The sequence below is a fragment of the Martes martes genome (genome assembly GCF_963455335.1).
Source record: "Martes martes genome assembly, chromosome: 11".
Classification (NCBI taxonomy): domain Eukaryota; kingdom Metazoa; phylum Chordata; class Mammalia; order Carnivora; family Mustelidae; genus Martes; species Martes martes.
The window spans coordinates 66339008-66354272 of NC_137899.1; the positions used below are offsets into that span (position 1 = coordinate 66339008).

At 33.5% G+C, this 15265-nt stretch overlaps 1 protein-coding gene across 1 annotated transcript in view; it reads right to left on the reverse strand.

Annotated features, from left to right (window-relative positions):
* The window catches only part of DPY19L2 (dpy-19 like 2), a gene marked incomplete at both ends in the record, with an annotated part of 86897 nt that overhangs the window by 49051 nt on the left and 22581 nt on the right, over positions 1-15265 (reverse strand). Inside the window, 4 exons of the mRNA XM_080819083.1 lie at positions 660-737; positions 11879-11978; positions 13416-13507; positions 15184-15241. Of these exons, the coding sequence (XP_080675209.1) occupies positions 660-737; positions 11879-11978; positions 13416-13507; positions 15184-15241 (328 nt within the window). The remainder of the gene's footprint in view (positions 1-659; positions 738-11878; positions 11979-13415; positions 13508-15183; positions 15242-15265) is intronic.

Here is a 15265-nt window from a genome sequence, read left to right on the forward strand (position 1 = left end):
TAAATAAGATTAACAAACAGATAGATCCCAGCCAAATGATAATAGAATTTCAAAACATGGATAGGTTCTAAGTTTTTCAACACCATAAATTATATACAGAATTTAACCTTACTTCTCTGATACTTGATATAAAGAAAACAGAAAAAAAGCACTAGTGCTTCTATTGATTCAATAATGGAGTGATATAATAAGAAAGACTTAGTCATAAATATTAATTTTCCGATATTATTTTTGTTGGACCACTTGAGGATTTCCATCACTAACAAAGCCTTGCTTTATTTTCTTATCTAAAATATATGTATGTTTAGAAACTGAGATTTAAAAAAATGCAAAAACAAAATATACAGTGTCATATTAATGCAAAGTGCCAAAAGTCTCAGGTCTTGGGGAGAAAAAGCAATTTCCAAAGTAGTGACAATAATAAATAAAACTAACATTTTTTTAAAGTTTCACCAGAACATAAAACATCTGAATATTATAGATCTGAATATTATAGGTATAGATATATAATAATGTAATCTATCCTTCTGGATAATATCCATACCATATATATTAATTAAATACTACTTGCAAAAAGGTACCCATAAAATAGTCAGTAATGTTTTATAAATCATGAAATCTTATTTTAATATTTGACATTTGAATATTAAAAATGTTACCATGTTCATATAAATGATCTTCTGAAATTTGTTTGGCTCAATGTACCCCACAACATACATGGGAAATAATGAAGCTATCTGAAATAAAAATATTAAAAAAGCAAACATGAAAAAAAAGTAAAAAACAAACACTTCATTGTAAATATAAGTAAATATAAGAGTTGCATTTATTTCCAATAATGACAGTCAAAATAATTTGAACCAACCTTATCATTAAGAACTAGAAAGGCTAGGGAAAAAAATATTTCAAAACCTGTATGAAATCCATAGATTACTAACAAAGCAAAAAAGAATTAGGAAGTTAAAACCAGAGAAGAGATGAAAATATACAGTGATGAGCATGATATTTTAAGTTGCTTTTATCCCAGAAACATCTGCCAATTCCCACAGAAGCAGAGTCTAACAGAGGCAGTTGAGAGATTTCAATGGACTCAGTACTCAGGACACACCAAGAATGTGATCTCAGCTAAGTCCCAAGCTTTAGTTTGGGCTGTTGTATGAGACAGGAAGAAGGAGAAATTAAGCAGCCTTCAGACAGACTAAAGCCCACCTTTGAATTAGCTCATTCTCTCACTGCATGTGGTGATTCAAGATTGCTAGTGCCTTTATCTGCCTACCAGAAGCAACTTTCAATCTTCTCTGGAAGAAGTTAATATCAACATAGTCCCAAATTAACTCTGTAATTGTTCATGTACAATATCCAATACCACATCAAAATTAACCAGATAGAGGAGATAAGACATCATCACTATGACAATAGAAACAGATCCATAAAGAATCTACTTCATGGGTCCGTAGATATTTTATGTAAAAAGTCAGATAGTAAATGTGTTATACTCTGTGGGCCACATACAGTCTCTGTTGTATATTCTTCTTCTGTTTTTTTTAAACAACACTTTAAAAATGCAAAAACAGCTCTTTTCTTGCAAACTACTCAGAAACATGTTTGGCATCATCAGACATAGACTATCCCTTTGATATGTGCAAAGAAATAACAGATAATACTGAAAATTCCAGGAGAATATTGGAAGCCATAATAGAAAGTGAAATGTGTAGCTAAATATTACAATAGTCACTATTAAGAAGTCAGAGATGGATTTAAAAACAAATTAAACAGAATCAAACAAAGAAGTGATAAGGAAGGTAGAAGAAAACATTTAGAAAAAAGTATAAAATGATAGAAATGAAAAATATATGAAAGAACATAATAGATACAGAACATATAGTGTAAAGATCTAATATATTTTACTGTATATCTCAGAAGGGGATGAAGGACTGAAATAAAAGCTGTATTTAAAGAGATTATATCTGAGAAGTTCCCAACATTTGTAGAAGAAATCAAACACTAATTCATAAAATATTACAAATCCCCAACAAGGGATAAATTAAAAAACAAAGAAAAACTTGACCACACTTAGGCATATCATGGTAAAAACTGCTCAAAACCAAAGACAAAAAGAAAACTCTAAAAAAGCTGGATACTAGCTGACTTTTAAGACTTTCCCAAAACTGCAGTAATCAAGACAACACAGTATTGGAAAAATAATAGGCAAATTAAACAATGCACTAAAACAGAAAGCCCAGAAACAGATCCACACAATTACAAGCAACTAAATGTTTGACAAAGGAGCAAAGGTAATTAAATGGAGAAATGATAGCCTTTCCAAGAAATGGGCTGGAAGACTTGGACATCCATCCACAAAAGATGAACCTAGACCTAGACCTTACACCTTTCCAAAAAAAATTAACTCAAAATGGATCTTAGACCTAAATTTAAAACACAAACTATAAAACTTCTAAAAGATAACATAAGGAGAAAACCTAGATGACCTTATTTGATAATGAGTTTTTAGATATAAAATCAGAAGCAGGACCCATGAAAAAAATTAGTAAATTGGACATTCTTAAAATTAAAAACCTCAGTTCTGTAAAAGACACTATTAAGAAAATTAAGACAAGGAAGAAACTGTGAGAAAATCTTTGCAAAGCTCATATCTGATAAAGGTCTGGTATGCAAAACATACCAAGAATCCTTAAAACTCAGAAATCAGAAAATAGCCCAATTTAAAAATGGGCAAAAGGGGGCACCTGGGTGGTTCAGTGGATTGAGGCCTCTGCTTTTGGCTTGGGTCGTGGTCCTGGGGTCCTGGGATCGAGCCCCGCATCGGGCTCCCTGCTTGGCGGGGAGCCTGCTTCCCTTCCTCTCTCTCTGCCTGCCTCTCTGCCTACTTGTGGTCTCTGTCTGACAAATAAATAAATAAATAAAAATCTTTAAAAAATAAATAAATAAAATAGAAAAATTTTTAAAAATGGGCAAAAGATCTGAACAAATACCTTACCCAAAGAATATATACAGATAACAAATAACCACATGTAAAGCTGGTAAATGTAATATTCCATTAGGCAACTGTAAATTAAAGCAACAAGGACAATCTTCTACATACCTACTACAATGGTTGAAATCCAAAAACCTGATAAAATTGGCAGTTTCTTATAAAATTAAACGTAGCCTTACAATACAATCCACCAATCACACTCCTGGGTATTTACCCACTTGAGTTAAAATCTTACATGCATGCAAAACCTGCAAACAAATGTCTATAGAATCACTGAAGACTAGAAGCAACCATGATGTCCTTCAAGAGGTGAATGGGTAAACAAATTGTGGTATATCCGTACAATGAAATATTATTCAACAGTATAAAAAAATGAGCTATCCAGAGTCGTGAAAAGACATGGGGAAACCTTAAATGCATATTGCTAGGTGAAAGAAGCCAGGGTGGAAAGGCAATATGCTCTATGATTCCAAGTATCCAATATTTTATTTGGGTTATATTTTATTAAATTGAAGGTTGCAGAGCTCTACTGCTAATTACAGTATTACCATTTCTTTTATTTTAGAAGACTGCATTCACAGTCATTATTATGACTGGGCCCAGGAATTCTTTTGTTTGGGCCTTTGGAGAGAAAAGTCCCATGCAATTTAACATTCAGTACTAATGAAGTTAGGGGTCCACTGTACAGTTTCAAAAAATTTGTAAGTACAGAAACAATGAGTAATTCACCCAAGAATCCCAAGGAGATGTTTGTTTTAAACAGCTGAAGATGGTAATACTTTGAAGTAATAATCAATTTACCTGAATATAGTTTTCCAGAGCTTTGCTTATACCTTAGTTGCTTGGAGTTTAAAATAGTTTTTTTCTTAAAAACAGTGCTATAAATTCAAATTCCTTCAATGGATACTAGAGTACCAATGGTATCTCCACCCTAAAGGAACTGACTTGCTGGTGGTAGGGAAGAATAGGCAAGGACAAACCGCTCGGCAAACCTCTCTTCAACACATTATCAAGTGCCTCATAAAACAAGCTCAGCATAGCAAGAAGCTACCATCAAATCTCAGAGTCAGAGGATGCATAAATTGTTATAAGTTCCATAGATCAGCTACCCAGAATTTGGAAGTTTAGGGCTAAAATCGTACTCTCAAACCTTTTGTCATTTCTTGTTCTCTCAGCCTAAATATCCCACTACCTACTTCCTCCCCCCAAAATAGACAAGGTAGGTTTAAGTGGCTCCAGGTAATATTCTAGGTAATGGAATAGTACCCTTTTTATTATGAATTTATTATGAATAAATAATTATTTACTAGAATCTCTACCAAGGACTCTCCTATTACTTCCCCCTCCCCGATTTATTAAGATATAATTGACTTCTAACAACATATAAGTTGAAGGTGTACACATGTTGATTGGATACACTTATCTATTACAATGTGATTACCACTGCAGTGTTAGCTGAAACCATTATGTCACAAAACTCTCATTTCATTTTAGCAGTAAGAACATTTAAGATCTACTCTCCTAGCAACTTTCAAGTACATAAAAAAATATTGTTAACTATAACCACTTCACTGTGCATTAGATCCCTAAAACTCATCTTTTTTTTTTTCTTCTCTTTCTTTTTTAAGCCCACACCCAGCATGGAGCCCAAAGCAGGGCTTGAACTCACAACCCTGAGATCAAGACACTTAACCAAATGAGCTACACAGGTGCCCCCATTCATCTAATTGCAAGAGCGTACTCTTTGGCCAATAGCTTCCTATTTCCCAACCTCCACCCCCACACCCTGGTAACCATCATTCAAGTCTGTTTCTGCTAGTTTGGCTTTTTTAGTTTCCACATATTAGTGATATGATACAGTATTTATCTTTTTCTGCCTGACTTACTTCACTTAGAACAAAGCCCTCAACGTCCATCTACATTGTCAAACCTGGCAGGATTTCCTTCTCTCTTATAGCAGAATATTCCATTGTGTTTATGTGTATGTGAGATATATATGTCCCATTTTCTTTATGCATTTATTTGTTGACACTTAGTTGTTTCCACACCTTGGCTAGTGTGAGCACTGCTGCAATAAACATGCAAGAGCAAATATCTCTTTGATATTCTGTTTTCATTTCTTTTGGATATATACACTTAAAAATGGAATTGCTAGATCATATGATAGTTCTATCTTTAATTTTATAAGGAACTTCCCATAGTCATTTCCATAGTGGCTGGCCAATTTAAATTCACACCAACAAAGCAGAAGGGTTCACTCCCTTCCTATTACATCCTCTCCAACACTCATTACCTCTTATCTTCTTAATGATATTAATCCCTTATCAGATACACAGATAAATAAGATTGGATCCAATTAAAAGCTTCTGGACAGCAAAGGACACAATCAACAGAGTAAAAAAGCAATGTACAGAATGGGAGAAAATATTTGCAGAACATATATCTGATAAGAGCTTAATACCCAAAATATATACAAATAACTCATAATACTCTAGGGAAAGACAACTTTATTTAAAAATGGGCAAAGGACTTGAACAGGTATTTATCCACCAAAGATATGCAAATAGCTAACAGATATTCTCAATGTCATTAATTATCAGTGAAATACAAATCAAAACCACAATGATAACAATGTTTATTTTTCCAACCCATGTGCATGGAATGTTTTTCCATCTTTTTGTGTCTTCTTCTATTTCTTTCATGAGTGTTCTGTAGTTCCTCGAGTATAGATCCTTTACCTCTTTGGTTAGGTTTATTCCAAGGTATCTTACGGGTTTTGGCGCTATAGTAAATAGAATCGATTCTCTAATTTCCCTTTCTATAGTTTCACTGTTAGTGTATAAGAAAGCAACTGATTTCTGTGCATTGATTTTGTATCCTGCCACATTACTGAATTACTCTATGAGTTCTAGTAATTTGGGGGTGGAGTCTTTTGGGTTTTCTATATAAAGTATCATGTCATCTGCAAAGAGAGAGAGTTTGAGTTCTTCTTTGCCAACTTAAATACCTTTTATTTCTCTTTGTTGTCTGACTGCAGTGCTAGAAGTGCTAGGACTCCTAATTGAACAACGGTGGCAGGAGTGGGCATCCTTGTCGTGTTCCTGATCTCAATGGGAAGACTCTCAGCTTTTCCCCATTAAGAATGATATTCACTGTGGGTTTTTCACAGATGGATTCTGCGAGGTTGAGGAACGTTCCCTCTATCCCTATAATCTGAAGAGTTTTAATCAGGAAATGATGCTGTATTTTGTCAAATACTTTTTCGGAGAGGACCATGTGGTTCTTCTCTCTTCTCTTATTGATTTGTTCTATCACGTTGTTAAAATGTCTATACTGCCCAGAGCAATCTATACTATCAATGCCATCCTGATCCAAATACCACAAGCATTTTTCAAAGAGCTGGAACAAACAATCCTAAAATTTGTATGGAACCAGAAAAGACCCTGAATCACTAAGGAAATGTTGAAAAAGAAAAACAAAGTTGGGAGCATCACGTTGCCTGATTTCAAGCTCTATTACAAAGCTGTGATCACCAAGGCAGCATGGTACTGGCATAAAAATACACACACAGACCAGTGGAACAGAGTAAAGAACCCAGAACCCTCAAAACTCTATGGTCAAATAATTTTTGACAAAGCAGGAAAAAATACCAGTGGAAAAAAGACTGTCTCTTCAATAAATGGTGCTGGGAAAATTGGACAAGTATATATAGAAGAATGAAACTCGACCATTCCTTTACACCATACACAAAAGATAAACTCAAAATGGATGAAAGACTTCAACGTGAGACAGGAATTCATCAAAATCCTAGAGGTGAACATAGGCAGCAACTTCTTCAACATCGGCCACAACAACTTCTTTCAAGACATGTCTCCAAAGGCAAAGGAAACAAATGTGAAAATGAACTTTTTGGACGCCATCAAGATAAAGAGTTTCTGCATGGCAAAGGAAACAGTCAACAAAACAAAGAGGCAGCCCACGGAATGGGAGAAGATATTCGCAAATGACACTACAAAGGGCTGATATCCAAGATCTGTAAAGAATTCCTCAAACTCAACAACCAAAAAACAGATAATCATAGCAGACACATGAAAAAATGTTCATCATCATTAGCCATCAGGGGAATTCAAATAAAAACCACATTGAGATACCACCTTACACCAGTTAGAATGGCCAAAATTAACAAGACAGGAAGCAACAGATTTTGGAGGGGATGTGGAGAAAGGTGAACCTTCTTACACTGTTGGTGGGGATGAAATTTTGTAAAGCCACTTTGGAAAACAGTGTGGAGATTGCTCAAAAAATTAAGAGTAGAGCTACCCTACGACCCTGCAATTGCACTACTGAGTATTTACTCCAAAGATATAGATGTAGTGAAAACAAGGGCAATATTTACCCCAGTGTTCATAGCAGCAATAGCCACAATCGCCAACTGCGGAAAAAGCCAAGATGCCCTTCAAAAGACGAATGGATAAAGAAGATATGGTCCATATATACAATGGAATATTATGCCTCACCAGAAAGTATGAATACCTAACTTTTGTATCAGCATGGATGGGATTGGTGGAGATTATCCTGAGTGAAGTAAGTCAAGCAGGGAAAGTCAATTATCATATGGTTTCACTTTCTTGTGGAACATAAGGAATAACATGAAGGACATTAGGAGAAGGAATGGGAAAGTGAACTGGGGGAAATTGGAGGGAGAGATGAACCATGAGAGACTGTGGACGTTGAGAAACAAACTGAGGGTTTTAGAGGGGAGGGGGTGGGGGGGACGGGTGAGCCTGGTGGTGGGTATTATGGGGGGCACGTATTGCATGGAGCACTGGGTGTGATGCATAAACAATGAATCTTGGAACACTGAAAAAATAAAACAACACAATGTTGTGTTATCTCATACTCATTAGGATGGCTATTATCAAAAAAACAAGCAACAAGTAATAATGAAGATGTGGAAGAAAGGGAATTCTTTCACACAGTTGTTGCATATGCAAAACTGTGCAGCCACTATGGAAAACAGTATGAAGGTTCCTCAAAAAATTCAAAACAGGGCACCTGGGTGGTTCAGTTGGTTAAGCGTCTGCTTTGGCTCAGGTCATGATCCCAGGGTCTTGGGATCAAGTCCCACATCAAGCTCCCTGTTCAGTGGGGAGTCTGCTTCTCCCTCTACCCTTCCTGCCCTGCTATGATCTCTTTCTTTCTCTCTCAAATAAATAAATAAATCTTTTAAAAAAATTTCTGTAAGAAAAATTAAAAATAGAACTATCCTATAATCCAGGAATCACATTCCGAGGTATTTAATTCATTCCTATGTATTTAATTTTAAGAACTGAAAATAGAATCTTGAAGAGATTAGCATTCTTATGTTTACTGTAGCACTATTTGTGTATCCAAGGTGTGGAAATAACCTAAGTCACACTCAGTGAATAAATGGATTAAAAATGTGTCATATACATACAATGGCCTATCATTAGCCTTAAAAAAGAGCTAAATCCTGTAATATGGAACAATATGAATGAGGCATTATGTTAAGTGAAATAAGCTAGTTATAGGACAAATACTGCATGATTCCACTTTATGAGGTATCTAGAATAACCAAACTCACAGAAGCACAGAATAGAATAGTGATAGCCAGGGCTGGGTGGAGAGGAAGAAATGGGAAGTTGCTGCTAATCAATGCATATACAATTTCAGTTATGCAGTATCAGTAAACTCTAGAGGTCAGTTGCGCAACACTGTGCTTGTAGATAACAATACTGTACTCTACCTGCACTGACAAGTCTGTGAGGAGGGGATGTCTCAAGTTAAGTGTTCTTTCTACACACACACAGATGCACTTAAAAAATTTTAAGACATATTATATAAAAATAAAAAGAATGTTTAATAATTGTGCATATCATAATATTGATCAAAATATTTAAAGTAATAATTTGCAGAACTAAAAGTAGACATCAACAGAACATTGGTGAAGTTGAAAATTTTAAGACATTCCTCCTCTAGTAAGTGAAATAAACAAAAATAGTAGATATATAAAAAATTTAATAGCAAAATTAACATATTTTGCCTAATTAATACATGTAGGACTATATACCTAAAAATACAAAATACTCAATCTTTTAAAATGCAACAAAAATAGAAAATTGAATGTACTCTGTTATCTAATTGCTTTCTATATATGGAAACAATCTAATGAAACATCTGTAAGATTTCTAAAAATCTATGTAACATTATTGAAGGAAATTAAGCAAGAACTAAATAAATAGATATATATCATTTTAATGGCCAGAAGACACACAATTTTAAAGATCTAAAAAAAAAACTCAAAAGATTTTTTTTACTGAAATGATACTTTTCTTCAAAATGAAAAGGAAAAGAATATGTATGGAACCTCCTGAGATTTCATCTAAATTTGGGGGGTGGAGGAGAAACAAGTCTAGAACACAGGAGAAAAAAATGCAGTTGCTTTCTGCTTGCCTCCTAATGAATCCAGCTCATTTAATAGAATAGTTGCAGTTTGTTAAAAGGAAGTTCATAAATTCACCTTGAGAAGAAAATTAATCTTGACGCTAATCATGAAAAATGTGTCATATAGGTACTTATATAAGAAAGCAATTAGATAACACAGTGTACTCAGTTAATTATAGTTTCACAAAAGGTACAGAAATATTCTTCAAATGCATATTTATTTTATTAATGCTGCACGAAAGCTGAAGGCATTTTAGCAAGCAAGTAAGATAATACAGCCAAGTGTATAACTTTCAATAGAGAAGAGTTCAAAGGCCTTAGAGCTGCAACAAAAAATTAATTGGAAAATGCTGGAGCTTTGCGATTGGACAGAACTTGATTTTAATTTAATCTTTGAGTCTTTGTGTCTTTATCTGTAATATCCATCTGACTGGACTCCTTGAGGATTAAATGAAATAAACTCTAATACTGAAGTATAGCATATGTTAGTTTCCTTTTCTTTCCTCTCATAGACCAATATTGTTAGGATATCTAAGTCTAGACCATTGTCCTTAAGTATCACAAATAAGCTCTGGTTAAGAGAAAGATTCATGGGCGAAAATTCTGCTCAGTTGCTGAAATGTTACTTGAATTACTGGTTGAAAAGAGAGCCCTCTCATTTAGATACAAGTAACAGAGTCAACATTCTGCTGTGAAACTGTAGAAAATGGAATTTTCTTCTTCCCTCCAGATGAAGGTTTCAACATGCTCTTGCAAATACTAGCCTCAAGGTGAGTAGGTCTGAGGGTGGGTGAATTTTTTTTTCCCAGAAAACAGAAAAGAGTTTTCAATCAGTTCAGGTCTTGGACCAAGTTTGTTCCTGAAATCAGAAATGAGTGCATTGTGCATTGAAAACATAAAATTGAAACTGAACATAAATCTCTTCTGTATGCTAATTTTTGATTCCCTGTTACTTATACATAGAATTTAACAGAGATAGACCGTGAAGGCATTATGATAAGTGAGGTAAGTCAGACAGAGAAAGACAAATACTATGGTATCACTTACATGTGGAATCTTAAAGAGCCTAACTTGTAGAAACGAAGAGTAGAATTGTGGTTATGATGGGTTGAGGGGTGGGGGAATACAACAGACATTGGACAGAGGGTCCAATTTGCAACTAGAAAATCGATAAGTTCTAGATATCTAACACAGAGCACAGCGATTATATTCAATGCTGTATTAGACACTTCAAAGTTGTTTAGAGACTAATTTTAAATGCTCTCACCATAAAAAAGATATGAGTTATGTGACCTAATAGATATGTTTAACACTAAGGTGGTAATCATATTGAAATATAATAATGTATCAAATCAACATATTGCATACCTTAAACATACAAAATGTTGTTTGTCAATTACATCTCAATAATTAAAGAAAAAAAAAAACAAAAAAGAAAACTAAAAGCCTAGCACACCTTTTGAATGGAGAGAAAAATTAAAGCGATATCATTAAAGCAATATCAAAATTATCCAAACAGCTACTTAAACAGTCTCATTAGAACCAGTGGATTAATAAATGTGCTTGCAAGGAAGTAACGCACATTAGAAATCTATGTTGGCATGAGCAAATAATGGAAACCAAAGACTTTCTGTGTTACAACCTGGAAGGGCCAACTATAAGGAAGTAAAGCAGAGAGAATACTTTAAACATGCAGCACCAATTAAGTTGAGTTTATAATTTAATTTTTGTAACTAACCAGCACCACAAGCCTTCTTGGCACAATTTCTCACTGCCAATAGAGAACATTATTATTATCAGCGTTGTTTAGTTAGGTGGAAAGGAGTTCTAACATAAAATTGGATATCATGAAATTTCATCAAAATTTTACTACTTTCTTAGCTCAGTTTCTTGCCATTAGCTACTTAGTTGTTTTGGGGAAACAGGATATAGCCTCAAATTCACCCAAGTAATGTCAATGTAGAAGCTCTGAGAAATGGTGTCCACAAAGACCCTATTCTTCAGACAAAAGAACCAACAGTTAGCTAGATTAGAAGCAGATACCCCTTACCATGAAGAGTAGGCTTAGCCCTTACCATGTTGTGTAACTTGGCATCCAAAATGATTCCTAAGAGAAAAGGAAGATCTACAGGCAAATATATAGAGATCATCTCAAATACACACAAGAAAAACTTTGAATTAAAGTAACAGGAAAAAGTCTTTTGCAGGTTGATCATTAAGATCTGCCTAGATAAACCAATACATTAATAGAATGTAGATTTATATAATTTTTTAAAAAATCATACACATATGCAAACTTTATAATTATTCCACATTTTTAAAATCTATTAGAGCAGAAACATAATGACATTATAAAACTTCTAAAAAACAACCAAGTACATCTTTCATTCAACTTAAATTAGTTTAAAATCATCTTACCTGTGTAAAAAGTATAAACTGAGCAAACTGCCAGGGAAGCATAAAAGCAACATTGGAAAAACAGAGTGCAATAAAATGCCTTCTATTATTGTTCGAGGTCCTTAGTAGAGAGAATTGATACCGGTAAGTTTTACCATAAAAGTAGTCTATCACTAAACAGAAAAACTAACTGAAAAATGATGAAATCTAATGACCACTTACCCTTGATGTAAGAACAAAATACAGTTAAATTTAAAGCCCATTAAAAAGAACTGAATATAACTGGGTTACAAAACTCTTAGCATTAAACAATCTTACTTAGAGCTTTAAATATTGTAACTAGTTTATCAGTAAATAAGATACTTTAAACATTAAAGTTTCTTTTCCTTTCACTATGCATGATATTAGAAATTTAATACTCCAGCAATGTGGTCAGAAGTGTGAACTGACCCTGCGTATCTCAAAACATGTAGCCTATACAAGCAGCAACAGTTTTACATACCACTGCTTTTAGATTTCAAAAAGCAATGAAGAAAATTCTAAGTGTTGGTGCCATATTAACAACTGTGAGAACGTTTCAAAGAAAAAAATTAAAATAATGACTGAAAAAGAATTCTAGAATGCAGTTACAAACTACTGCATATTGAAGTTTAAAGTATCCAGTCTGGGGCGCCTGGGTGGCTCAGTGGGTTAAAGCCTCTGCCTTCAGCTCAGGTCATGCTCCCAGGGTCCTGGGACCCAGCGCCACATTGGGCTCTCTGCTCAGCCAGGGAGCCTGCTTCCCTTCCTCTTCCTCTGCCTGCCTCTCTGCCTACTTGTGATCTCTGTCTATCAAATAAACAAATAAAATCTTAAAAAAATAAAAAATAAGAAAAATAAACTGTCCAGTCTGCAATGGAAAGATGTATCAATTAACCAACACCTTTTACCACAGATAGTTTAAGTGTCTTTTAGAATATGAAAAAAGAAATGTAAACATTTTGTATAAATAATAAAACTGTAGCTGTTCTTTTTTATAAAAGGTGTATTAGGTTTTTGATAAATCCTTATACTACGATATATAAATTTTCAAGTGAAAAAACTTAAATGTTCATATTGTTTAGTGATATTATCACAAAATATATTAAGTTCTCAGTTATCTTTTATTTGCCAAACAAAGTGACTTTTGACTAATCTACAGAGTATATAGCTTATGTACTCAAGGCTACAATCCTAAATGTTGTAGTTAACACATTTCATTCCATGAAACCCCAACTGGTCAGACTAAAATCACTTCCTAAAATTAGAAAATAAACCATCTTTCCAGGAATTTAGATAATCTAAAACATGTAGTCTAGACTCAGTGGAAAGAAATTTTTTACATAGTAAATTTAGGTTATTTTCTCAACTGGATACTCTATATTAAAGTAATTTTAGATTATTTTCTCAACTGGATACTCTATTTTTAAAGTAACTAAAAGGGAAAACTAAATTTAATAATTATAACTTAATAGGTTGAAGTATATTTTTAAAAACTTAACTTATAATTTATTTAGATTTATTTTATAAGTAAAATTACCTGAGAATCAAAGTTAAAATGCACATCTGAAGTACAAGAAATGGATATGAAAAACTTTCCCGGAGAGGTGGTGTCCACATTACACGGGTAGCCTGAAATCAATAAAATTCTTATTTCATTTTATGTTCCATTGCAATAAATATTAATCTACAAGTCATAGTAGGCTGTTCAAATAATTTTCAAACTAGGCTCATTAATTTCTGAATGCCTGGGATAGCTTCTCAGTTTCTGGAGCTCTCTTAACGGGCATATAGGCATTAGGTAGAGAGCCATTAACTAGCAAGACCAGAAGCAAGTAAAACACAAGAACGCCAGATGTAAGAAAACCTAAAGGACAAAAAAAGGTGGTAGTTACAGGAGTGGTGAGGATTTTGGAAATGAAAAACCAGATCCACATTTCAGCTCTGCAGTGAGGACTCTGGAATCCCAGGACTTTGGCATGTATGTATGCCCAGAAAAAAATCTAACCAGGTATCACTTAGGACATTCAAAAACACCAAGAGAGTTTATACATAACAAGTTTAATGAGTATAGACACACACTACAAGTAATTAAGATTGTTTCTGAATTTGTGAAATATGCCTTTAAAAGAGTTAACTGTAAATTTCTAAAAACAACTGAAAGTATTTTGAAATCACTAATGTGATACATAAATGAAAGTATTGACACTTTGTATAGACTTTAAAACTAATTAGTTCTAAAATGTAAGTGAGAATACTATAAAAGTTTTATATCAATAATTCTAAAATTCTAGAAAGAATTAAAACTCTTATAAACTCTTATTACTGCTCTTCCAAGAAACCAAAACTATATTTTAAAAGATGAATTATGGTATGTATAAGAAAGTTAATTCATCTGGCATACTCAAAGAAAAGATTTTGTCTTTGCATGAACATATTGGTAAATGACAATGCATTTGATTAAGTTTATATATTTATGTATGTATAATTTTTATGATTCCTTTGCCTAACTGATTTTCTAAAATTCACCAATTATTTACCTTTCCTTGAAGTAATGGATAAAAACTTCAATCCTATGTATCCCATGCCACAACATATTACATATTTTGTTTTCAAAAGCTAGGAGTCACACTCTCTCACTTTTCACTGCCACATCTCATCCCCGAACAGAATCTGGCACAGGTTACATATTCAGCATATTGCTGAATGAATCTAACATATCCTAGATAAGTTTCTATGAGTTCTTTGCAGGTAAACTATATCCCATTTGACTGGGTTAATAAATTTCCATTTTGAGTTCATCATATTGTGAAATTGTAATTGAAAAAGCAGCATGATGTAATAGAAGGAAGCAAGGTTTTAGAGCCAGACAGATGGAGAACTGAAGCTCAGTTTCACTAGATTTTGAATTTGGAATCTTGTATGAGTAACATAACAACTATAAATTTCAATTTCATATCTTCTACTTGTAAGGATAATAACCACTTTCCATTAAAGTGTGGTAGGAGTAAATGAGATAATGTTTATATAAAGTGCCTGAACTCAACAGGTACAGTATTTCCTTTTTCAACAAAATACAGTATTTGGTTTTTCTACAAAATATAGGTACACTAAAAATCAGGCAAGATATTTCACATCATAAATTCTAATTATGTAAAAATGTGGACAAACATGATTAAAATATGGCTATTAACATAAAATATTGCAAAGTCCTAAATAACATTCAATTATATATTGTATTGATGAATGTATTTCCTTGTTCCTATACAGCCCCTTCTATCTTAAAAATTATTTTATAGAAAACAAACCTCTCCATGGTTGAAAAAGTAGCACAAAACTGCAATTAGACCTCCAAGTTGAGTCCCACTGTTAAAAAAAGAGTATATATTA